Consider the following 26103-nt stretch of genomic DNA (forward strand, 5'->3'; position numbering starts at 1 on the left):
GAAAAGCCCAGAACCAGGCCAAGGAAAAGCTTTTACCCGTATCACGGAAGGGTGCCCGGCGGCACTGGGGTTCGAACACCGAACTTTCCGCATGCGAAGGCGGTAGGCGAATGCGTACGCATCCGAGGCGGATAGTGTAAAACGGGATAGTGTAAAACTGCTCATGACATGATTTTTTATACTCCACCTGATTCCAGCTGACTCGATGTGCGGCTCCTGAACACCGGTGCAAATTTCAATGTTAGTTTCGCCAGATCATTGTCGAACGCCGCTGAGACCTGGAATTTTCCTTTCAGAAACGTGCATAACCCTCCTTTGGATGTCGGAACTTCATCGGGAGTTAAAAAAAATTGCGCCTCTCCCGTAACCGAGAGTAGAGTAAGCATGAAATGTTTACGGGCCTAACACAGGCCCCATTGCTCGGCTTAAGCAGCTGTGACGGTGGCGGCATTGAAATCCAGGACGATGCAGAAGCGTACGCGGACACGAGAGACGCAGGCCTGACAAGAATGTATATGCAGCGCGTTCGAATACTCCGCGAGCGTGTATACATCTGCCTGTCAGAGGGGGAAAGGGCATGAAGGCCCTGCGGCCGGTCTTTTACATGCGTGAGTGTAGGACCGCAGCGCCATCCTTGGGGAGGGAGCGAAAGTTTTCCGCCGAAAGCCCTTCTCGCCCTCTTCCTCTAAGCGGCCTTCTCTCAAAGCCCCTAACAGATCACGTATGACAACGAAGTGTATTGTGGCATGTATGTGCTTTTTCCACGCGTTATTAGAAATCGGAAATTATAATTCCGTGCATTATCAAATGCATAGCTCGACTGATATCTTGATAAACATTGAGAAGACACTGGCAGCAGTTCATTTTTTGTGACTCGTTTGGAGAGCAACCGGCGCTTGTATGCCGGTCCCGTACGAGGGCTTAGAGAGTCTCGTTGAATCTCCTTAAGTCTCGTACGGTGCCCGGATGTTCTCGTTTCAGAACCCGGATGAGCGGAATTCAGTGCCCGGATGAGTGGAATTCAGTGCCCGGATGATGGCTCTCGGTCTCGGCGTGACGTCACCACAATGCCGACAACGGGAGCTAAAAGCATTTCATGCTTAATAATTTCATGCCTGAGAAATATTCAGGCGATCGCATCTGCGTACCTGTTCAGTTGCAAGTCTTGTATACATATATTTGCGCAACTAAGGAGGCTTGCGACCTCACCCCCGGGGAGAAAGATCCTGAGCAACCTAGGATTACATGATAAAATTCCGGAAAGAAACGCGCAGGCAAAATTACAGACCAAAGTTAGAAAATTACTCACTATTAAACCACTTCCAAAAAACATGCACCCTGCTTTTCACGAAGGCAGGAGGAGAGCCAGAGCAAAGGCCCTTGAAGCCAAGCTCGAAGGCTCGGAACACACAACCTATGTAGACGCGGCGGAATACGAAGGAGGCGACTCCTTTGTGGTCGTGGCCGTGAACGACTCGGGTGAAACATTAACGGCCGGTTCGGTCAAAACAAAAAACTCAGGGACAGCGGAGGAGGCGGCTATCGCCATGGCAATGGCCAGCACCAAAGCAGTCACCATAATTAGCGACTCCAAGGTGGCTATCAACAATTTTGCGCGGGGTATGATCTCCCAGGAGGCAGAACGAATATTAAGACATAAAGACTGGGACCAAAGAGAGGTGGAACTAATATGGGTGCCGGCACACTCGGGGAACAGGGGAAAAGAGTTGGCTCACAGTATAGCTCGAGGTTATGTCAGCCGAGCAGTGAGCCGGGTCGAGTCCGCAAATTTCACGAGAGATGCATTCATATCATTTCACGAATACACCAATCAGTTTAAACTGGAAAGGAGGATCTATCCACCACCAGACAAAAAGCTCGACAAAAGCCAGGAGGTAACGTGGCGTCGGCTCCAGACGCGAGCCTTCTTTAGCCCGTCGAGACTAGCACACATGTATCCAACACAATACAACGCTACTTGCAAACAATGCGGCGAGATAGCCGGATATGACCACATTTTATGGAGCTGCAAAAAGGCGCCGCCACCGGCGGACCTACTACCAGTCCCTTCTCTAGAGCGGTGGGAGGCTATACTGGCCAGCTCAGACCCGTTGACGCAAGTCCGGGCCACTGAGTGGGCTCACAAGGTCGCCAAGAGCCATGGGCTCGAAGCCACCTAGTATAATGCCCACTAGGGCTCAGTGCTGACAATAAACGTTTTCCAATCCAAATGTATACAGTGCTAGGCGGTGAACAGTCTTAAGTCTGCACACATAATTTTGTCAGGAAGCATGCAAAGACACGTGACGCAAGGTCTCAAAGAATAATGCGCTTGTAATGTGTGCAGTTTTGTAACCAACTATGTGATCCACAAAGAGCATTAGGAGAGGTATTAAGGCGGAAGCCTTTAATGCCACATCGTCATAAGCAGGAGTTGCCGACAGAAATGTCACGCTTTTCAATTGGTCGAAATGGTCTTGAAGTCACAGTGGGCGAATTTCAAACGCGGCCAGTTGTACTTTGGCTAATAACCATGCAACCAATTACAGATATGGTATAGTGATGCTCCAAGTAAGTGGGTCTGAGGTTAGGTAATTAACCAATTAGCCTAATTAACCCTTCTAATCAGACCAGATAAATAAATAAAACCGAGTAGGAAATTGGTCGAGTTGGGGAATCGAACCAGGGTCTCCAGAGTGCGAGACGAGCACGCTAACCACTCCGCCATGCCAGCTCGATGGTTTGGAACGAAGGGAAGGGAAGGGAAAACTTTATTTACACTAATGGTTTTTCCTGCGGTTTGGGGGCTTCTTCAGAGACCTCATGGTTCTACCCCCGGAGCCTTCTCTGTCGAAGTCGTCCGCCTCTAATCAGTGGTCGGTTGCCCTCAGTCCAGGGCTCCGCTGGCCACTGCCGCCCGTTGAGCTCGCTGTACCAGACCTTGTTGGTCTTCGCAGCGGTCGCTGGACAGCTGAGTCTCCCACTGCTCCGCACTCGGGTTTTGTATTTTGGGGACCACGTCTATGTTTTGGCAGGCCCATGTGATGTGGTATAGTGTAGGTTTTTCGTCGCACCAGGGACATTTGTTCGTGTATATCGTAGGGTGCATTTTGTTTAGTATATGTAGGTTTGGGAAAGAGCCTGTTTGTAATTGTCTCCAAGTGACAGCTTCCTCTCTGCTGAGAGATTTGTGCGGTGGGGGATATCGCATTCTTCTGCCTCTATAGTTTTGTAGTATGGCCGAGTATTCCCTGGGTGCTGGCGCGAGTTCCGCGGTCTCGTCGGAAGCTCGGAAAGGCGCGTCTACTGAATACGGCGTCTTCATTTACTCCTATCTTCCTCCCATTCATTACGGCAAGGTTCAGGTGTCCACCGAGATATGTCAGACAGATACATTTCCTTTCCTCAAAAACCAATTTACCGTTGAGCAAGGCGTAGAGCCGAAGGGACGATGGTGTTCTGTGGACTCCCTGGCAACGTTGCAAGACGCTGTCGCGTTCCACTCTTAGAGGCGAAGCTTAACATCTTGACCACACATCAGTGACACAAGCAGCAACACAGCACTTAAGGCTTTCGCCTCACCGCACTTTAGGTCAACAAAGTGCCCCTCTGAATTCGATTTAAAAGTTAGTAGTAGGAGACCTTTATTCGACCATAATTTACAGGCCGAGCATGTCGACCTCCTGGGCGACCAGAAGTCGCTGTTCTTCCTCCCTTCCGCGCCAAGCCAGTCGAGCCAGGTAGTGATGGATAGAAAGGGGGGGGGGGGGTAGGAGCCCGATTACTGAGCAGCCGGGCAATAGAAGAGGCAATGGGCCAGGTCCGCTTAGATACAGGGGCAGTTGGGACAGGAAGGGTCCGATCGACAGCGATAGAGAAAGAGGCGGGACGGGGTGATGACGGCATTCATTTGGATGTGCCGAAGAAGGCAAGCCTCCGGCACCGTGAATGATGGATTAAGGGGAGGGTAAAGGCGTTTGTCAAGGCGGAGCTCGAGGTAGGCCTCTTTTATGGTGCGGCGAAGGGTGTCTCCCACCGTCCTCCGAGGGCTCGGGCCAAGGGGATCAACGGTGCCCGGAAAAGTGTGTCGCGGGCGAGCTGATGGGCCAGCTCATCAACCGTCAATCTCTGAATGCCCAAGAACCCAGCGGAGGAAAACGATGGAAGGCTGCAGTGCGGGGACCACTCGTTCGACCTCCTGTTGGAGAGAAGGGGTTAGGGTGCGTTTCTGTATGTGGTGTATAGCGGCTTGTGAGTCTGAATAGACTCTGTACTCTTGAAGAGAGGGAAGGAGAGCAAATGACTGGAGGGCATGCGCAATGGCGAGGACCTCGAGGGACAATGCGTCCGGAGGGCGTAGATACGGCACGCTGGTGTGGGTTTCAGGAGCGGGGAGGTGGGGATGGTACAGGGCGCAGCAGCAGGAACCCCGAGGAGCCACGAAGGAGGCATCCGTGTAGGCTCCACCCTGGGTATCAAAGAGAGGGACGCGCGGACGCATGTCGACGGCCGGCGTGCAGGACGGGGGACATGTTGGTCGGGAGGGGGAGGATATGAAAAAAAGTTAAAAACGCGCAGATGGCTGACCAATTTTTTAACACTTTCAAGCCGACGCTGGCTGTCAGTAAGTAAACTAGACGGCTGAATCAAAGATTTTGCAGCATGAACACATACTATGCCCATTCACACAAACTTTTTCTGCCTTCCGCCAGCTCGTTATCCACAGTGGGAGCCAGGACAACACATTGCAGTAGACCGTCATAGTGTGGGCAGCCGTCGTAGTCCCAAAGCCCGAAGGCCGCTGTTGGCGGAATGGTCACTTCAGCAAATATGGCGGCGCCCATGCTGTCACATTGTATGGTGTCTGTAAGCTAGCAGCGCTTCACCTATACTTTGGGCACGCGCCTGGACGATAACAAACCTCAGGACACATGGAACATACGGTGCCGCACGAAGGCAGTGGGTTCAAGAAAAGGGATGTCGGAGTGTTCGTCAGCCCCAATAATTTATCAACCGCCGCGTGTATGCTCGCAAACAGCAGAGAAATAACATTGTTATCAAATAATCGTATTAGTAAAGTGAGTAAGAGCTGACACAATAAATGCTGCAGCGAGAAGGAAGACTTGGATGAACGTGTTGAAGGACGCGTTTTCACAGGGGAGGCAAGGCGGCAGTAAACAAAAGTCAAAAGATACACATTCAGATTTAGTGCTCTACCTTCGACCTGTCAGAGCAACAAAACAAAACAGCAACCTGCGTCGTAACCCGACCCAAGCTAACTGAAGTCCCAGCAATGGCACCAATGAATGGAGAGTGATTAATTCCGCGTATATGGACATCAACCCATTATCGCTACCCGCAGATTTGCCATCCGTGAACACAGTGGATCTGTACACCAGAACCGAAGTGAAAACCGAAGTGCTAGTGCACCTAATTTGCATTAGGCCTAACTACGAAAATCGGCCATCATTTTTCTTCTTTTGTTTGCAATATTAACAAATCTACTGCGAGAGGCTCATCAGCGATTAGTAATTTTCTAATCACGCAGCCAAGTAAATTTGTAGTCGTGGGCACAAATATTCAGTCCAAACCCTTCAGTATTTGACGGCAGTTTCCGAATCATTGCAAGCTACAATCAAGCAGAAAATGAAAGGCCACAGTATACAGACAGATCATCATCAGGCTGACTACGCCAACTGCAGGACAAAGGCCTCTCCCATGTCTCTCCAATTAATCCTGTCCTTTGCCAGTTGCGATCACCGTATACCCGCAAACTTCTTAATCTCATCCGCCCACCTATCTTTCTGCCGCACCCTGCTACCTTTGTCTTCTCTTGGAATCCACTCCGTTACCCTCAAGGACCAGCGGTTATCTTGCCTTCGTATTACATGCCATGCCCAAGCCCATTTCTTCCTCTTGATTTCGGCTACGGTGTCTTTAACCCGCGTTTGTTCCCTCACCCACTCCGTCCGCTTCCGAACTCTTAAAGGGCAACTCCGGCGATTTTTCGATGTTCAGCGATCGAAATGAAATTTTAAGTCTGTATTCTTTATGGTAGTCTGATGTCTGATGTAAAATTATACCCTTGAAAGTTCCGTAGTTTTCCGCAAGCGAATTTTGAAGACAAGCGCTCCTCGACGCGAGCTGACGCGAGAGGCACCCATGATCGAGCAACTTCTACAAGCCACCCTGTACTGTGACGTCACTGGCGTGTCGGCGCGTCAAGCTGGTAGGGCACGCGCTGGCGTTGGCAGTGCAAGGGAAAACTGAAAATAGGTTTTGAGGAAAGTAAATGACGCAGTAACGGACACCCGAACCATGACGTAAGGGAGGAGTAAAAGAAGAAAGGAAGAAAGAGGTGCCCTAGTGGAGGTTTCTGGAATGATTTCGACCACCTGCGCAAATTCGGGCCATCTCAACGTGCCTGGTGTGATGTGCACGCCAGATTGATGGATCACGGCATAGGATAGGATAAGAAAACTTTTATTGTCCAACAGAAAGAGGGTAGCCAGAGGGCTACCCGCCTAGACGACGGCCGAAAGGTCTTGACTCTCGGCGGCGGCTTCGACCAGTCGGACGAGTTGTAACTGAGTCGCCGGGTCGGAGCCCAGCAGTAAGGTCTCCCATTGATCTTTTGTGTTTATGCCTCGTCCCTCCCGGGGAGCATGAACTTCTGTTGTGCTGTGGGGTGCACAAATTCTTCATCGGTGACAATGGGCGTGATCTGTCATAGGTTTCCTAGTAATAAGAACCTTCGCGACAAATGGGTGAGAGCTGTCCGCAGTGTCAACTGGTCTCCGAGGAAGCATTCGCGCTTGTGCTCGGAACATTTTGTGTCAAATTGCTATGAAGACAGCGTGTACATCAGAGAGAGCTTTGGACTCGCTCAGGCTTCCTTCAACCGGCGCTTGAAGGCAGATTCTGTCCCAACGTTATTCGAGTAAAACCGCCCATGGCAGCGGCCAGCTGAACGAAGCGCGCCCTTCAAGAGGTAGCGGACCACGGTAAGCGTGCTAAAATTATGTCGGATTGTAGAACTGTAGCTGGCGTGATTTCCAAAAGCTCGCCGTCGAGACAAAGCTTCGCCAAGAGAGGACTGTTGGTTATGCATGCCCCTGTAAGGACGTTGTGCACTGAGGCAACGCTCCGGCAGCAGATTCTTTCATCAAGCTGGGTCGGCCGGCACTGGCCACACGAACAGCTGTCAGCGGGAGCATCTCATTAACTTTTGTTCTACGACTGTGTCACAAATGCATGCACGAGAAATGACTCAGTTAGTTACTTCTCCGAGTTCAGACCGCCTCCATGCTGCAGGTGACACGGCCTGTGGTGTGACTCGGCTTCCTTTCCTGAATCGCAGCACCAATCACGAGTAAAGGGAGAAAGAGGTCCGCCTCAGTACACGCGCAGGGTCGCACAGAATTGACCTGCTATTACTCGAAGCGGCTACGCTGTCGAGAAAGCTATGCGAGAGTGGACGTGGAGCACGTAGTAACGTGTGAAAGCCTGTGGTTGTCCCCTCCCTCTTCAGCATCTTCGCCCTCCTTAGAGAACTTTCTTTTCCTTCACTGCCCTCGCCATCAAGGTAGCTAAAAGAGGGAGTCGAGGTCCTAGGCTCCAGTCAGCATGACGAGGCTACAAACTTCTTCGCGCTCATTCGAGAATTACATTTATTTCTGTTCTTGCACAGGCAATCCGGGAACATTCTGACGGCTCCGGCGACCTTGCCAGCACCAAAGCTCTAATTGCTTTACTTATAAGTCATGAAGAATCACAAGGTAGGATCTGTTCCTTCGTACCGTCGATAGTCAGCATCAACTTATAACCCAAGCTGCTGTTCGGATGGATACATAGCATGTATTGCGTTTAGGTAGCCTTCATTAAATAACAGTATGCAAATGAACCAAGAATTTTAACGCGACCCATTCTTGATTAGTCTACGCCCAGAGTACGCCCAGATTGCGCTCAGAGTATTTTCTTAGTTATATCTTCTGATTAGGGGCGTACCCGATGTATCGTTACGCTTATAGAAGTCTCACTATTGTTTTAAAGTCGGTAAAAGATGCTTCAGAGAGCAAAAAATTCCTGAGTTGTCTGTTAAAGCAAGTTGCACCGCGGACCGAAGCCACATACCTCCGAAAGATGAAAGCCGCTCCCAAGGCAAGCGTGGTGATAAGCAGAATGGTAGTTGGCGTCACCGCAGCGATAAGCTTTGTCATGGACTCTCGGGCTGCAATTCAGAGCGAGAACTCGTTGAGCATGTCACCACTTGCGATCGCACATCGGCAGTCAGCTGCAGAGCAGTTTGAGCATGCTGAAACTCCGCTTCGAAAGTATGTTATGAGTAGCCGCACCACGACGGGTAACAGATCTTTGCGCCACCAATGAGTGAGGAGGCCAGCTATTGGGGCCGCCCTTCAACTTGTATTCCACCACTCTATTCGTGCTTTATGCAGCGCCGAGCAGTTCGTCTGAATGCCGCACATGGCGTGACAGCAAGTCTGCTGGCACTGAATTTCGTCCCCATTAGAGCACCATATTTTGGGGAACGGGTTCTGTGGCGTATTTCGCGACTCATCTAATCAGATAACTCTTGATAAAGAATAAAAGGTTGAATAATATCGCATCATTCTAGAAAAGCTATTGCGGAACGCATGGGTTAATAGCCCGCTATGATCCCCCCATTTAAATTATCTTGGGCATGTGGAGCAGCGCACCCAACTCGGCATGCAGTGCACTCACGCTCCAGGCAGTCCCCGTTTCCGCGCAGCTCGAAGGGCAGCGGGCAGTAGCAGAGGAAGTCGACACAGCGCAGGTTGGTGCTCCGGTGGCTGCACTCCTCGTGGTGGCGGCACGACTCGTACAGGGACTTCGCTGCACACGCGCGCACAGCGTTTTAGGTGCGCTGTTAGGTGCGCGTAAGGTGACCTCTTCGCCTTTTTGGCACTAATCACAATACATTTGCACCCATCGTGGAGCGACATTGGCGGGTATGTTTATGTTTACCAACGGAACACCGTGTCCTGAACCTGTTCAGACCCGTTGAAAGTGTTGGTTAGGACAACAGGTCAAGAGCAACCTATAAGAAATGATGGTCCGTGTGTACAGTAAGGTACACCGCCCCCTTTCCTAAGTTCTCACATCGCAGAGGCTGGCCCGTCCATCAGATTTCACCGTGATGTGCGTAATGTTTCAGTCACATGAGAAAACTGTTCGTTGTACAAAACACAAGAGAACAAAAGAACCATTGCTCACACCTACGAATAGCTCGCGGGGATGGCGTTCTGGCCTTTCCTTTCTTTTGCTTGTCAAATGTTGGCGCCAGTTTGTTTCACTCGCTGCAAAGTGAATGAGCCTATAGAGTCACCTATTTCAAAGCGCTGCGGCCTCCTACTTCGAGATTAGAACATACAGGCAGCAGTCGGCTGGCACCATTGTCCTAGCGAACATCCTTACCCTCCGCATGCCTTTGAATATATTTTACTGTGAGTCGTGCATTGTGCTCAATCGTGACCCGAATGCAATACTGCTGAGCCGTTGCCAATATTCGCCCGACAGCAACCATGTAAAGTACTTTCGTTTCCATAGGTAGCGACACAAAGATTTGTGTGAAATAAAAAAAAAAAATCGGTGCCTATGAAGTTAACTCATTACCATAACATTTCCCATCCCTGTGACGAGACGCGTCAGCACATAGAGGTACAAATGCGCATTTATTCGCAGAACTGATAGTAGCGCTAAAACGTCTTCTCTACGTGCACAAAGGCCTATAGACGAGCATTTGGAGCATGCGCCAAGTGGGGACGAAATGTCAGTTAGTGCGGCTACGGTATGTTAAAACACTCCACTGGTGTCCTGATAGAAACAGTGTAGCTGACAGCAGCCCTGCTATCGCTACTATTACAGCGTCTGCCATGAATTAACTACGCACACGGGCTGCACAAGTACGCATTCTGCGCCTGACGAGAGTGGTAGTGGTGTAAGAGAAAATGGTAAGCTAAGACACTCTACTTACGTTATAGCCACAACAGACTAATGTGCCTTGCAGATGGCTGCTTTAACTGTTTGATCGCGCATTCAGATATGTGCTGTTACAGCTACACTTTCAAGAAATTTGCTGCTGTCGTTATGAATAAAAATCTCATATCGCAAGCAAGTGTCCAGCCGCAAGGAAATATACAGCACACAATATAGCACACAATATACAAACGGAAGATGCGTGACTATGTATGGTGGCTCTTACAATGAATTAGTTTGGCGACAAGTGTGTGCTTCAGCAGAACAGCCAATATTAGATAACTTTTTTGCACATCCCGTATTACCCAAGCAAATGCACTGAGTTGAATACATCCTGTCAAAAAGTGACAGACTGAATCCTCTGCTGTATATCAGAGTTGGGTAATATCAGAGAGACGAGAGCTAAGCATTTCCAGCACAACAGTTGCGTAAAAGACTGTTTTACTTTTCTTCATTGTTGAATTTCTAAAGGCAGATGGTGAGTAATTGTTTCACACACTATGAGCGCACACCGGAAGTTCAGACTTGGTAGCAAATTCTTGTTTATAGATTATGCTTGTTAGCACTCTGATCTGCAGAGACGCATGGTACCCATTAGTTTTCCAATAGATACAAGCACTCCCCTAGCTCTGTGCTAGGCTTTCTCTGCAGGTGAAATTCTGCCGAAAAGCTTTGTAGTGTTCATTTGCTCATGCTCAAAGCCGATGGCACGCAGTTTTGTCAGTTTATTTCTTATGTGGATACTTATTTGAAATTATTTTAGCCGCGCGCAATTTGTTTTACGTTGGTAAAGGTTGTCGTTGGTCATCACCTCACCTTTTCTCAAAAGTTCTTCGTCGGCTTTGAATTGATCGCAGTCGAGAGTGGCGGTGATTATGTTCTTCGGCGACACCGAGCAAGATTGTTGCGACCGCCGCCGCCGAGTTGTTCAGCTCTGTAGCCGCAAGTCAGCCCATTAAAGAGTTCCTCTTGGAAGCTTTTCAATGTCTTTCCGATTGCTGGGCCGCCGTCACTATTAAGTGAAAATATGCTGCGGAAAATCTGAATCTGAGACTACCTTGTGCATACCAAATGCTTCAGCCATGACACTCTTTGTCCAAGCTTTTCTTACGACCTTTGAAAGAAATAACAAGTCAAATTCCAATTACCTGCTTTCACAGCGTTATGAAAGCAGTCTTCAAGCATGTATCCAACATAGTAAATTGATATAATTCAACGTGCTCGTCCTTGGACATTGCCACTCGTACTGCTTCTAAATAACGCGTGAGCGTTTGCTCTGCAATGAGCAACAAGTTTGAATCGATCGAATCGGTCGCTATAAACGCCATTAAAAACCAAAACTCAAGCATCAAATCTAAACGCAGAATAAGTTACTTCTTTCACGCGCATAACCCTGTGATCTTTTTCTGAATCTTTTTCACCTCTAACGTCACAAGCCGCGCCAAAAATATAGAGAGAGGTCTTTCTATTCGTACACAGGGTGTACGTTGTCCCACCAATGCTCCCAGCGAATAGAAGTATAACAAACCAGCATTACTCATCGCTTGGGGAGATCAAAACTGGTACAACTGGGGTTCACTTAAAGCGAGCCCATTCGAAACAGACGAAGCGAAAAGGCGCTGGAAATTCCTCTTTCCACTTAAAATAGCCTGATGATTGTGAACACGAGTGTCGCTCCTGATAAATATGCGGAATAGAGATTCTAGCCAGAACTTACGTCGAACCAATTAACTCTTTGTGCAACAAAGGTTATGAGTGTAACGAGAAACCCAAACGCCTTCTGCAGACAGTAGCCGATGAATGCTTCGAACTGCGGGGCGCGTTGTCTTCGCGCTGAGCAGGCACCAGCACAGAAACGCATAGCCACGTAGAAGTGCACGAAACCTGGCAGGCAGGTGTCCGTTCCGTCGTAGCGCACTCTGACCGGCGACTCGGGGGCGCAGGCGCACCGCCACTCCTGACAGGAGAGGCCCCGACTCGCCATGCACTCGCCGTCACGGGCACACGGCAGGCCCAGGCCCCGGAGCGGTTCTGGCTCTGCGCGCCAAGTATAGGTGGTCACAGGGAACGAAAGAGCGGTTATAGTCAGAGGCTCATCACCACCGGCATTCTATGGAGCAGAAACCTCATACTGCAGTGCGATCCCGCAATGAACTTTAAAAGGAAAAATAGCGGACACCGGCAAAATTTAGTTTTCTAAGCGACTGTGGTATTGGATGCAGTTTCGTCTGCAGTGCCCTATGATGTGGGAAGTGATAAGTGTTGGTTAGAGTTCTTTGAAAAGATGCTTCATTCTAGGGTTTTCTTCACGAAGAGCAAACAAAAAATGTTTAGTGATGCATGTACATTTTTATCTATTTATTTACCCTACAGGTCTTTTCAGGTAAGATATGTTGTGAAGAAAAGGCTGCACACAGGGCAAAATGCAGCTATATAATACTGCAGTCTACGGGGGCCTGGGTAATTAAGGAAAAACATTTCAGAGATGACACGCCTGGATGTCGTCATGAAAAAGAAAGCAATGCTCATAGCAGCGCCTCTATTGTGCTACAGCCGTCACAATGGACGTCCCTGGTCATGTATTCAATGGTGATTAAAGAGGTATTACGGGCTACCAATAAGCGACTATGCTGGCCAGTACCTTGGTAGGCAGCCAAACACCTCTCAAAATTACGTTTCATCGTTTTGGTGTAAAACTCAGTGCGCTGCGCTTTCAGGTCGAATACTAACTGCAGTGTGTTCTCTGCGCTACAGCTAGGCCTCCTTTATCTTACTTTAGGACTGCCATTTTCCTTTCCATAGATCGCCACACTGCTCTAAACCAAGAACATAAGCCCGGCATGCGCCCTGGATGGATGCGCAGTGCTTCTTTTCCCAGCATCCTGATAACGCAGGGATGCGACCACCAACCGACTGGAAGAGGTTGGGACGTGCCTTGTTCCGATGCCGTCGTCGAGGCAGTGACGTTGGGCCTCGTGGCTGTGGTCGCGGCCTCGGCTTCTGGCGCCTCGCCTCCCAGTGGGAGCCTGCGTCGTGACCAGTGGATATTTCTCGCCAGCTGTGTTTTCTGTCGTGCACCGAAGGGTTTCTTTTTAGCACTCCGCCGGCTCCGCAGCCGCGCTGCCCATGCTTGAGCGCCGTTTACGCATGCAGGCAATTTTAGCTATTCCTACTTGCCGTTTTTTGAGGGGTTCTACATGTGAAAAAAACAAAACAGGATAGAAATAAGCTGAGTGAGATCAGAAGGAGTGTTTTATAGGTGGCAATTATTTTGCTTGGGCTACATCTCCAGTCTGTCACCTTAAAGGGTTACTGAGGAGGAACTGAAGTTGGCTGGTGTCGGTAGAATACCAGATCATAACCACGAAAACACCTCTCTTACTGAAAACAAAGCTATTTTAAAAGCAGAAAAGACCAAGAACTAAAATACAGGTATCGCCGCCACAGGGCAATCTCGCAAGCATACTAGTGTGATGATGAAATAGGAGAAAAGATTCCACATATCTCTGATGCTGACCAATGTGCATGAAGGTTCCGTGTTGGTTCGATATTGAAGTATACAAGTTTTGTTTTGAAACCGCTAATACATTTTTATCACACCAGGAATACGGAAGAAAAGACAACCTGAATGTTGGAAGTCAAAGAAAACCTGTAATTGGCGGCGCAACACAACAGGCAGCCGGCTGAGTTTTTGGTGCCTCGCGGCTATGCGTTTTGCGTGCCTGCATGGTTCCGTTACACGCCTCGATTTACGAGGGCGGAGCAGCAGAGGATTAGCTCCAAGTGCCCCTCTATGATAGCCTTGCATGCTTATGCTCCACTAAACCCAACACAACACAAGTGCCCCTCTAAGTGCTCCTCGGACGAAATTCGTGCAACGGCGCGCACCTGCGACAAGGAAAAAGAGCTGTGGGTAACTATAGTATTCCATGCGTCTCCACGCTAACAAACGCATCACTAGGGGTGTTGGCTTCGTCAACGTACGTGGACGCTGGGCTGCATAACCAGCCCTACGAGGACTGTTATTACATAATTTAAATGTGCCCGCACGTACCATTCTCTAAACACCAGCCGTGATGGTGGCTCGGCGGTGACAGCGACGCTGCGTACTCCTAGACGCTTAGATTTTCTTGCCAGACCCGCCGCCTCAGCCTTCAAAAGCACCGCACGCTGTGTGGGGTCGAGGTGGCTGAAGTGCAGGCCGCAGTTCTTTGCGAGAACTTCATTGTAGGAATCGGGAACGGGATCCATCGTAACGTTGGTGCAAACGTAAACGAAGCGACGGCGGCTGATAGACGCCTTAAACTGCCGGCCGGAAGTAGTTTTCATTTTGGCTGCTGCTGGGCGGCAGCGCAGCGCTCGCAGCCAGCAATCACGAAGTCATATTTCCGCAACTTTACGTCACGTTTCTCCTATTTCGTCATTGAATCGGAGCGGCGGGAAAAAGTTTGTCAGCTTCGAATCCAAATCTCTGAACAATACACCTTTCGCTGCCGGAGAAACGGTAACAAAGCCGCTATCAAAAAATTGATAGCGTTTCCCGCAGTGTTCCTCAACAGGTGTACTGTCGATGCAGTAAGTATAAAGCGCCGAGTTTCTCACGAATACCATCTAAACAATCCTGCCCATCCTGCAAGGTTACTTTTTGGAGAAAAAAACGGCCGCCGCTTGAAAATAACTGACTGCAATAAAATATATCCTGTCGGTCAACTGTTGTTTACATTCCAAGCATGAAGCCATTTAAAATCCTTCGCATGCAAGTAAACTGAGCTGAAATATCTTCTTTTGCCGCCGTTACCAGCTGCAGACATAATGTTCTCAAGAACGTTCCCATGTAATTAAAACCCTAGACGACCGACCATTTCATGCTCGTGACTGCCCTAGCCGAGAGAGGGCCACTGTCTTGCATTCTTCCTGGCTCACTTACGGCACATCTCCGGCTTTTCCGTCAGTATTGGTCGGCTGCAGCAGGCACAGAGCAGTGGTGACGAAGGCTCTCAAGTAGACCTGTAATAAATAAAATATGTCACTGAGCCTACTGTGCGCGAATATAAGACAAAAGCTCGGCTGCAGCCTTTAAAGGGACACTGCCCAGGGTCCGGACATTTTTGAAAAACAAGCCCACTGCATAGATGAGGCATCGAAGATAACCTCTGCAAAATACTAGAGCCATGCGCGCCCCGAAAAGCTGCGAAAATTCAAATCAAAGCCCGTTCGTTCTTTCCTTCCTTCAAAAACGGGCCCGGCCCACTACTCTGCACCCCGCTGACGTCAAGGGGGGCTACTTTCGCTAAAGGCACTCCATTGGTGCATCGTTCTGACTGACGGGAGAAGGTTGGGCGTAGCCTTGGCGTCGCGTCGTCTGCACAAGGCTTTCCGCAGCGCCTTCTGTTCTGGCTCATGCCTACAAACCCACATGAAGGAACAAAAAAAAAAAAACTGCGGAGGGAGCGTGCGGCGACAGCCTTGAACCCTAGCCATAAAAAGTAAAAAAATAGTAAAACTGAGGGAGTTGGTTCGCCCCCCCCCCCCCCCCCCCCCCCCCGCCGTGATCACGTCACGAGACGCTCTGCGTGCGCGCTCCCTTCTCAGTTTCTTTTCTTCTATGCGAGCCCCCCAAAACAAGGTTTTAATTAGTAGTGCAGCAGAGCCTTTCCCTCGCTTGCCCACTTGACCGCTCCGCACACACACCCCTTATCTTTCGTGCATCTTGCGTACGCCTTGACTCCAATGAATGACATATGCTTTGGAGCGGAGAAAAGACACAAACACACAGAACACAAACACGCATGGAGAAAAGCAAACGGGCGGTTGCCGGGTCCGCGCTTCGCCGTGTGTTTCGAACACAACCGACTTCCGCCCCTCCGCTCGTGAAACGGTGGGGAGGCCTAAAAGAAAATGAAAAGGTGGCTCGTTAACTGGGAATGACAAACAGATGTATGAAAGGATGCGCTCGCTAACAAGTCTAGGTGGTCGAGCCGATCGCGCCTCTCGATCGTTCAGTGTGCGGAGAAAATGCAAAAACCAAGAAAAGAATTCTACTGAAGGCGGGGCCATGACGTCACCCCGTGACGCACTCCACAGACACCACGCCTCCGGCTTACACCGGAGAAGGAAGGGGTGATTTTGCCTTGCCGAGCCTACTCGACGAGGAGCGGGAGAGAAGAATTTCGAGGAGGGAATGGAAGGAGAGGAGGCTCGCTCAAAGAGAGGTAGAGTGTCTGCTGCGCTGGGGTGGGCACAGGCCCTTTAGAGCATCCAGCACCCACTAGCTCGCTCTTTGTACCAAGCTGCAAGATTCCCGCATCAATCTTTCTCGAAATGAAATGAATTGGTTTTTGAGGAAAGGAAGTGGCACAGTAGCTGTCTCAGGTATCTCGGTGGACACCCGAACCACGCCGTAAGGAAGGGATAAAGGATGGAGTGAATGAATCAAGGAAGAGGTGCCGTATAGTGGAGGGCTCCAGTATAATTTCGACCAACTGGGGATCTTTAACGCGCACTGATATCACACAGCACATGGGCGCCTTTTGCGTTTCACCTCCATCAAAACGTTGCCGCCGCGGTCGGGTTCGAACCCGGGTGCTGAATCCCTTCCTCGTTTTCTTGTCGCTACACGCGATTCGAACATAATTTTCGAGAAATGGTGGGGCTGCATCTCCGAGCAGCGAGTGAATCCCTGACCTGTCCTCAGCTTCTATCAGAGGCCACCCTGTCCCATACTCAACCTCCCCCCTTCAATTTGGTTAGCCGGAACGGTATGCGCCATCGCAAAGAGGCTCAGTGGCACCATAAGATACTTACAATGGAAGGAGCGAAGTCGGTCATGACCGCCACTATGCCAATTAGTCTTCTTCTTCTTCAACTCGTGGCACGTTTCTGTGGGTGACCGCCAGTTCCATCGGCGTTCTCTTTTTCTAATTAACTGCCAGATAATTATTCTCGCAGTGAATAAATGATTTTTTAGTAAAGATAAAGCAGCGATCTCGGACCAGGTCACTTAAAAAGACGGCTAGAACCTCTATGACTGACCATGCGGAGTCTCCACATGTTCATTCAGGCTGCGCTGGCATTCGGCCGTTATTCTAGACAGCCAGTCGGTCAGTAAGGGGAGAAAGCGGGTGCTTTGGCATGCCTTCTGGGGCGGTTCGCAGGTGGCCAAGTGACCAGAGGTGGTGGGCTCGAGCGAGCACGTGCGCGCTCCTTCCCTGCTTGAATCTCGCGCACAGGAATCGCCAAGATGATAAAACTAAAGCTCGTGCACCCGTGCTGATGTCTCCGGCTCAGCAGCAGAACGTCTTAACCACTGAATCTGAAAGTAAACGCCATACAAACTCTAAGTACGACATATAACTCCACGTAATTTAGACCGGATAAAGAGCAGTAGGCTTGATGTTACGTTCCAGATGGTGCAGAGTCTGCTTTTCCCATAGGAACGATCGGTTCAGTCGGGCCCAAATGCGAGCTGATATCAACTTGTTCATTGGTAAATTCTCTTCTGATATATTTTACTGGTCTTCCTCTAAGATCTTCTTTTATCAAGACTGTAGTAGCTAGATGATACTGGAAATTTAACTGGATTTCGGCACGTAGAAGAGCGATTTTCTCTGTTGTAACTTCCTGCCCTGTCTTTCGCATCAGTTATTAATTGCTGGTATGCTTGGTTTTAAGTGGCATATCGTCTGTTTGGTGCGTTATCGGATTTAAAACAACGTGGTCATTACTGAAAAGTCTATAAGACACAACATTTGTTCACTTCCAGCAAAACAAAAGCCTAGACAAGAATTAACAGTGCGAAAAGGCTACTTTGAAGAACGCTTTCAATTACATTTGAAAGAACTGCAAGAACAATTACCTTTGTAAAAAATCTAGCACCCGTCCTTGACATAGGCGCGTAAATACTGAATAATTAAATTTAGAAGTGTTCTTTTTCAAGTGTTCTTATTTGTTCAAGACATGTACCAACACGGCCAATTTTCCACGTTCTTCTTTCTAAACTTTCCTTGGTGAATCTTATCAAAACCTCCACAGAAACAAAAAGATATCACATATGTTTGTTGTGACATATTTGGTTCTTGAGCAAATATGTGCACGGTCGAAAGCAGGTTAGAAATTTTACACGCGTCTTGTCTTACACGACACAAGATTGCAATGTGATAAAAATGTTTAGATGTAGTTTACGACAGCATGTTCTGGTTTGGTTTATGGGGTTTAACGTCCCAAAGCGACTAAGGCTATGAGAGACGCCGTAGTGGAGGGCTCCGGAAATTTCGACCACCTGGGGTTCTTCAACGTGCACTGACATCGCACAGTACACGGGCCTCTAGAATTTCTCCTCCAAAGAAATTCAACCGCCGCAGCTGGGATCGAACCAGCGTCTTTTGGGTCAGCAGCCGAGCACCATAACCACTGAGATACCGCGGCGGCCTACGACAGCATGTTCTAGCCGCATACACGTGAGATCGGTAACATAAAGAGAATGGCAGTAATATACTCGTAATAAAAGGTAACAGAAACGGGACGGTAGTAATATAATAACAATGAATAAGGGTTTGGGTTCGACCACCTGGGGTTCTTGAACGTACACTGACATCGCACGTTAAAGGACCTCAGGTGGTTAAAATTATCCGGAGCCCTCCACTACGGCGTCTCTCATAGCCTTAGTCGCTCTGGGACGTTAAAGCCCATACACCCATATTAATTCATGAAGAGCATATTACTGCGGTCCCGTTTCAGTTACCATTCATTATAAGTGTATTATTAGCATTCATTATTAGTATAATGAATGCTCCAGTCATCTGGCAGATTTCCTGCTTTTTAGATTTTGAGAATAGCTGAAATATGGTTATTTCAGCCATTCTTAGCTAAAAATATTATCCGCATTTATAAGCATCGTTTTCAATACCTTATATGAAGCACTAATATGCACCCATACAGCACTGGGTGGCACGAAAGAGACAGGGATAAGGAAGGCACATATGTAGGCAACGGCGCAGGCGCCATCCGTTATTTTAATGTGCCGCCCTTGCCTCGGTCTTTTTTGCGCCACCATTAGAATCAGGTCTAGCTAAGAACCAACTAGCCCCATCCAAATTACCACTTCAATACGCTTCGATCCCGAATTCACTATTCACCTTGGTCTACAGCGTGCCAAGATATTTCAGGAATTCCAGAAATACCAGAAATTGCAGCAATTCGTGAAACGAACGAAAAAGTGCTGATTGTTTGAGCACAATAAGGAACGCACGAGCCGACTGTTTTTCTAAGAATATGCCACAGAACAACCTCAAACGGAAACATCGCTATTATCGTAATCATTATCGCGCGGGTAGTGTCCACAAAAAGAAAAAGTTCTCTCGAAACGACGCTCATTTCTTTCTTGTTTTGCGGCAGGCGCCGCCGTGTTGTGACAACAAATTTCCCTATCGCATGACTCCATCTGACTTTCGGCACGGCTTGATTGGTAGTACATTTTGAAATGCCGCAATAAACTTTCATGACATGCGCTGTTTGGCACCTTTGAGAATGCCAAATGTTGTCTGACCCTGGCAGAGCGAATTTTATTTTGGGTGTGTGTATCTATGCAATGTGCAGAAATTTTTATGTTCGCTTTATATCATAGCGAGAATGTAGTGACTCAGGACGGTCGGTTTTATTTGCCTGTTTGGTAAGCCTTTTCATGGTCTCGCTTTCGGTTTATTTTATAATTCAATACTCCTGTTGTTGCATATTTGGCCCCGTCATGAGAAGTTCCAGCGACCGGTCGACGCAAAGGTGACTACGGCGTCCAGTTTCTACTCTTGTTTGTTTGTGTGTGTGAGCAGAAACATTTTATAATTCCGACCAGCGTGGTCACAAATAATACAAACTCCTATTTAAATTCAGTGAGCATTAAAGGGAAGCTGAAACGGTTTTCTGAGAATTCGAGGTTATTTAAAGGGAGACTGAAGCACTTTTTTTGAAAATCAGGCTGGCAGCGGCGTCCTATAGTTTTTCATGCTGTATACTAGAATAACGCATCCAAATAAGGCAAAAACAAGCGCGAATTGCCTAAATTTAGCAGAAATATGCGGCCTGTGCCGCGGGGCACACCGTGCGGCGCGCCGCCGCCCGTGATTGGTCAAGAGAGGTCGTGAAGGCACTTTGAGGACCGGAGAAGCTGCCGATGCGGATCCGGCGCTGCGTTGAGTGCAGATCGAAGCTTTCCGTGGTGTTGTAAAAGCGAATATGGCGGTTATCTTTTTTACTGACCTCCAAAGAAAAGGATACTACAGTTTGTTAACTCCAAGTATCACCTGAAACGAAAAAAGACGCAAGCAAAAAATTCTACGCCTAGCACAAGCATACGCCAGCGTGAAAGACGCCTATGCATACCATGCGTAAAAGGTGCCAGTACAAGCCTCGGCCCGTATTCTCGGAAAGGAAGGTGTGCGAACAATACTCAAGTCAATTACCACCAACGGACGCCTCATGGCTCGCCCGAAAGAGCGTCATCCTAAAGAAAAGGCCGAAAGCGCTGTGTACAAAAAATCCTGTTCTCAGTACCCGTGGTTGTAGGTTGGGGCAAGGAAGTATTTCAAGGAAACGATGGAACAGCACAAAGTTGATGTCAAAATTAGCGAAGCGCAGTGGCCAGGCGCTGCGAGGCATGTGACCACAGGATAGTGACGCATTCATTGTGCACTGGAAACCAAGCCAAATACGCGCACAAGGCTGCTGCTTCACTCGTGGCGCGTTCAGCAGATGCCAGAAAATATTAATCGCTCGCTCAGAAATGTTCGCCCTTCCTAGATCTGCAGTTTAGGTTCAGTGAAGTGGTGGCCAACCTTATGTGTGTTTAAAAGCCAAGCTAGCTGCAACTCGCCCGCTGCCACAACTTGATTAAGATACCGAATAAGGTTGCGAAGCATGGTGTTTTTTGCAAAAACTTGGTTGGCATTCATTTCTCTCTTAAATTCGCATCCGAAATCAGAACGCCGAACGCTGTCGAACGCTTTAATTTTAATCGGTTAGCTTCGATTAAACGGGATGCCGCATATGAAGAGCTTCGATGCTTGCTTGCTTGCTTGGACACGTCGAACCGAGTATAAAATCACTAACCGAGCCTTGCTGAGCACGCCTCAGGTGGTCTGGCCGCGCCTAAGCTGAGAAGAGCGACAAATGCTTTAGCCTCTATAACGTTTCTGCAGGGGCTAAGTGAGCATGTTTCTACTTTTAGAAGAGGCGCTTCTTCGGAATGGTAACACGCCTGTCATGCGCGAGAAAATCGAAGGAACTGTGTCATGGTTCAGCCGTGCCTTTTCGACAGAAATCTCCAGATATCACATTAGGGACAAGCTCTGCATGTAGCCGCTCTCACGAAAGTGCTTCGAGCAGAGTACGCTTGCTTTGGTCGGCTTGAATTCTTCGTCACAACAGCGAGCGCTTGCGCTGCGAGCTTATGATCTTGCGGAAAACAGTGAAAGACGACCCAGTCGCGGCCGTAGTTGCTCGTGCACACGAACGCAGAGTAGTACCTCGTGTTGAACCTGATTCTCAAGGTCGGCTGACACTCTTTGTACGTCACAACGCACGCAGTACGAGGAACAACGCATGCACAACGCGCGCTGAAAGCTCGCCCGGGTGCGCTGAAGTATCCCCGACTCCTCAACGTGACGTCACGTTGGCCGACACGGACGAGGTTTCCCTCACCGCTGTTCTCCTCTCCCGCGCTCGTGCGGGGCGCGGCAGATTTAAACATCGCGCTTTCAATTGGTGATTGCGCCACTGCTTTAGCCGAAATCGAAAAAATAATTTCACAGACGTCATCAGCAATGACACTACTTAAAAACCCCGAAAAATCAGCTGATTCGAAAACCGCCTCAGTATCCCTTTAAGAATTCTAATCTATGAAGCTTCTGGGTAAATCATGCAAAGTATTTTTGCCCTAGCATTTAAAATCGCAAAATAATCGCAGATTAAAATCCCGTCAATGTTCAGGCTTCTCCTTACTACGTTGGAGAATGCGTGGAAACTCGTAGTGACGTCATTATCGCCGAAATTTCACATGTCCACTGCCTTCGCCTGCATGTTGCTGTGCGTCATCCAATGCCGCCAAACAATGCTTAGTGAGCTTCACCTTCGATGGCATGGCTTTTATTCCATGAAACAACTGTTTCTTCGCCGTAAACTACACGGCGTCATAAGTGACGTCATTATCGGAGCCCCTGCCCGTCGCTGTAGACTGGAGAGAAGCCTTAGTGCCAACGCTGCTTTATTCGGCGATTACGCCACCATTAGAAATGGTCGCGTGAAATGATTTCGCAGGCTTCACCTGCATGTTTCACAAAATCGGCCATTTTAAACTCATCGAATTTTAAAACTACTTCAGTTGCCCTTTAAGAATGGTTGCAAAATAATTACATGTAACTTGAAAGGAAACATGCACTGCCGGTACTGTTAGCTAGTCGATGAAACGAAATCGCTTGTACAAATGGCATGACTGTCTACTATGGTGCTCTTTCCGACTCACGACAAAGCATTTTTTCGCGTTCGAATGACCCTTTGTATTAACATGTCAACGTCACAATAGCGTCTGACATTTAACACAGCCTGCCTGTACGACAGCTGCGGAAAAGTCGTTGAGACGTCGGTTTAAGCCTCGTTCCCGTCCTTAGCCGTCCTAAGGTGTGAAATAACAGCGACGCAGTTAACAACACCTCCCGCTAGAGAGTACTGTACTCAGCATTTCGCTCGCCCTTTCCAGTTAACCCGTGCTTCGTGAGGAGTTCCAGTTAGCTTCGTGAGAAATCCACGTGAGTCCCTTTTGTGGCATCTAATTGGCTTCATTGCGATGCCAAGAGAATAATTAGCTTGCTGTGAAAATTTGAAGTCATAATTTCCAGCCTTCTGCAACGGCAGGCGTTTCTTATCATTGAGGCAAACTTTCTCGGGGCGCAATTTTGCAACCAAGTTCGCGCGACAGGAAGAATAGGTTCAGGTTACAATTCTTATCGGTTAATTTCTCGTCTGGCTAATCTCTTAGTGTTTAATTTAGCGTAATTTTTTCCCGCACAGAAGTTGTAGAGCCTGTCGAAATATGTCCAGTTCAGTTGTTTCCTTCCGAATAACATTAGCATGGTTCTTTCTGGGCTTGCAAAAAACATTTCGTGGTATAAAACTGTTGAATTACTCTCGATGCCGAGTACAAATGGGCATCAGTGCAGCTAAGTCGGTTCCATTAAATTACAATAAATGAGCTGACCTGCGGTCATGACAAATGATCCGTGAAGAGCGCTGTGGCTTACTTTTGCTAGAATCAAGATGCTGCATCATAGGCATGGCGACATCCGTCTGCAAGAAACATCTGCTATGACGTAAAACAGCCATTACGTGGTCGCGCTCCTGCTGTAACACCACCTGTTGGATCCTCTCAGAGCGTGCTCTGCTATTAAATATCGGTCCTCCTTAGCAAAATGCCGTGTATAGGCCTTCATTACTTGCGAAAAATCACTCAGTTAAGTTTAAGCACTATGATCGAATAAGGAGAACATTAGCGAAGTGAGCAGGAAGTCTATGCCAATATAACAGAAGCTACGTTTAGAGTCTGGAGATCGACCATTGTTCTCCACAAGGGAACTGAAAGAACAACACTTTCGAATTGCATATGGCAGGACAGCCCCATGTTTCCGTGCGTATTCATTGCACCTTACAAGAGGCTCTCGGAGGGTTTGATTGCTTTCAGCGAAGTATAATATAGGTAAGGAAAAATATCTAAAGGTCCTGTTTGCAAATCACAGTATGGGAGGAAGAAACAGTACAGCATGCCCACTTACACCTGAAACAAAATATAAGCAACACGGCGTACTATAGCATCAAATATCAGTCGGCCAAAACATGACAGAAACATCGTCAGGAAGGGCAACCGAAGTCTACACTACTTTATATGCATGCTGAAACCGGATTCCACTGACGCGAAACAGCGTACAAATGCTTGCACGCCAGATACTGGAATGCAATGTGAAGTACGGTGAAGTAGCTTGAGGAGGCACAGAAATATATAATGTCGCGCTTTATTTTCTTATGCTACCGACGGTTGAATTTTGTGGCCCTTTATTACAAACCAAATTTAATTGCCTCTCATTTCCCACAGACGAAAAAAAAAAAGACTAACTCTATTTTATCATGCTACAGAAAGTCCATCTATTCAAAAAAGCACAGCACGCAAATGAAGCAAATACAAATGTAAGTCGTAATGAACAAAATAAACACAACCAAGTAGAAATCTTATTTTTTTTAGAATCCTTCCGATACACTTTTTTTTTCTTTCATAATAACCGATTGCAATACTCACTGAGCTCAAGCTATGAACAGGCTATCACGGAAGCAATTTTCTGTCTTCCTTTCCGCATATTGAAAACAATAATAAAACTGGAGGGACTACTCATGATCATGAGAGGGAAATAACTAGAAGCATAATAATGGGGTTAAGCGCATATGGCAGGTTCTCTCAGATCATGAATGGCGGTTTACCATACCTCTCAAGAGAAAAGTATACAACAGCTGTATCTTAACGGTACTCACGAAATGCAAAAGCCCGGGAAAATAAAAACACCGCACTGCTCCATTCCTCCCGAATAAATTTATACCAAGAGCAATTCAGTTGCCTAAGGCAAACCACAGATGAAGACCGTAAGACAGATTTTGTGAAATCACGAACGCAGCAAATAGACTTCGTCTTTGTTAACTTCATGAGTCGCATGAAATCTAGCCGCGGGAAAACGGCTGTCGCGTGGGTTGCGCTGCTTTCATGCCGGTTTAGAAGGTGTCAAACGAAAGAGCGCGAAACGCGCTTTCGAATGTTGCAAAATAGTGGCGGTTGGGGAGTTGTTTTGGAATTGTAATCGCGTGAAGTGGAACGTCATTTCAGAGCTAGCGTTTCATGTTTCAGTCGCTCGACTAACAGAATATTCCTTTTTTTTCTGTACTTTGGGACTGTTTTGAGCGCGGATATTTCGCGGACATATAGTCTGAAGAATATTAAAATACCACTAAAAGCTGTTTTTCGAACAGCGACTTTCTCGCGATTTTTTGCCATCTCAGCATCCGCATACCAGCTTAAGGTTATGACCGGATAGCGATACTGGGTTAATGCCCATATGTACGGAATTGGTCATTTCCTTTTTTACATGAATAGTTCGCTGGCAGTCCTCATACCACTCTTGTCGCATTGTTGCAGGGGTTAAGGGATGCGCCACTGCCCTGCCATGGCAGATATGCTACCACCGGGGCAGGGGTGGTAGCATATCGTCTACGATATGCTACCACCGTCTGCGATACCGATAAATATCGTCTACAATATTTTGTTTACTTGGTTGTTTGTTTTCCGCTCCTAACTTTCTCCTGGTTTGGCTGATAGCATGCGTAATGAAATATGTAAATTATTGTGAAGATGGTAAGCACCGCTCTTGCGAGGTACTATCATGGTACGAACCAAAGCTTACTCATATCACTCCAAACTACTTAACATTTATGGCGTGTCAGTTTCATATATGCGACAAAAAATACTTTTAAGATTACGTTAAGAACAAAAGAGCCAGCTGGGGTAGAGAAACGTAAGAGATATGGGAAAAAAATGGTCGAGTGGAGGACTCCGAAATCGACGCGGCAGATAGGAAAACAAACAACTGCCAACAATGAGCATCGACTTATCAGCTCTGTGCTAGTTTCACGTAGAATTTTGTCAAAAGCATAGAGTCCAGGAGTTGTGCTTGTAAACATAAGTCCTCTTATAACAGCCATGGAAGTCGTAAGATTCGGTGGAAGGACGACAGTTGCGCTTGCTTTCAAGAGATTTGGAACGCCAGCGATGCATATTGAGCCACGTGCACGGCCCAGATTGAAGGCCATTGGGCCGCTTTATAGTTGCTGAAGGCAGCACTTGTTCGTCGTCTTCCGAATTCATTGCACAGTATCCTGAGATAAATCCAAACTCACTCCATCAATAATATCTTCAGAAATCAAGAGAATCACAATAACTGTTCAGTCGCCGCGGTGGCTTTATGGTTGTGGTGCTTTGGCTGCTTGCAGAGGATTCGATCCCGGCCG

At 48.0% G+C, this 26103-nt stretch overlaps 1 protein-coding gene and 1 long non-coding RNA gene across 2 annotated transcripts in view; both read right to left on the bottom strand.

Moving 5' to 3' along the window:
• Positions 1-12051, bottom strand: part of LOC149370545 (uncharacterized) — a 33457-nt gene extending 21406 nt beyond the window's left edge. The window contains exons 1-3 of the mRNA XM_089577970.1: positions 11902-12051; positions 8743-8874; positions 8134-8230 (exon numbers count right to left, since the gene is read on the bottom strand). Coding sequence (XP_089434096.1) covers positions 8134-8230; positions 8743-8874; positions 11902-12001 — 329 coding nt within the window. The 5' untranslated portion in view covers positions 12002-12051. The remainder of the gene's footprint in view (positions 1-8133; positions 8231-8742; positions 8875-11901) is intronic.
• A 900-nt stretch (positions 12052-12951) lies between these two features.
• On the bottom strand, positions 12952-23343 carry LOC149370546 (uncharacterized). The gene is made up of 3 exons (XR_016291464.1): positions 23304-23343; positions 14945-15024; positions 12952-13043 (listed from the first exon to the last, which is right to left on the bottom strand). It is a non-coding gene; the product is annotated as an uncharacterized LOC149370546 (long non-coding RNA).
• Positions 23344-26103: the final 2760 nt, after the last annotated feature.

The sequence above is a fragment of the Amblyomma mixtum genome, chromosome 1, assembly GCF_055824585.1.
Source record: "Amblyomma mixtum isolate Tamu chromosome 1, ASM5582458v1, whole genome shotgun sequence".
NCBI classification, from domain to species: domain Eukaryota; kingdom Metazoa; phylum Arthropoda; class Arachnida; order Ixodida; family Ixodidae; genus Amblyomma; species Amblyomma mixtum.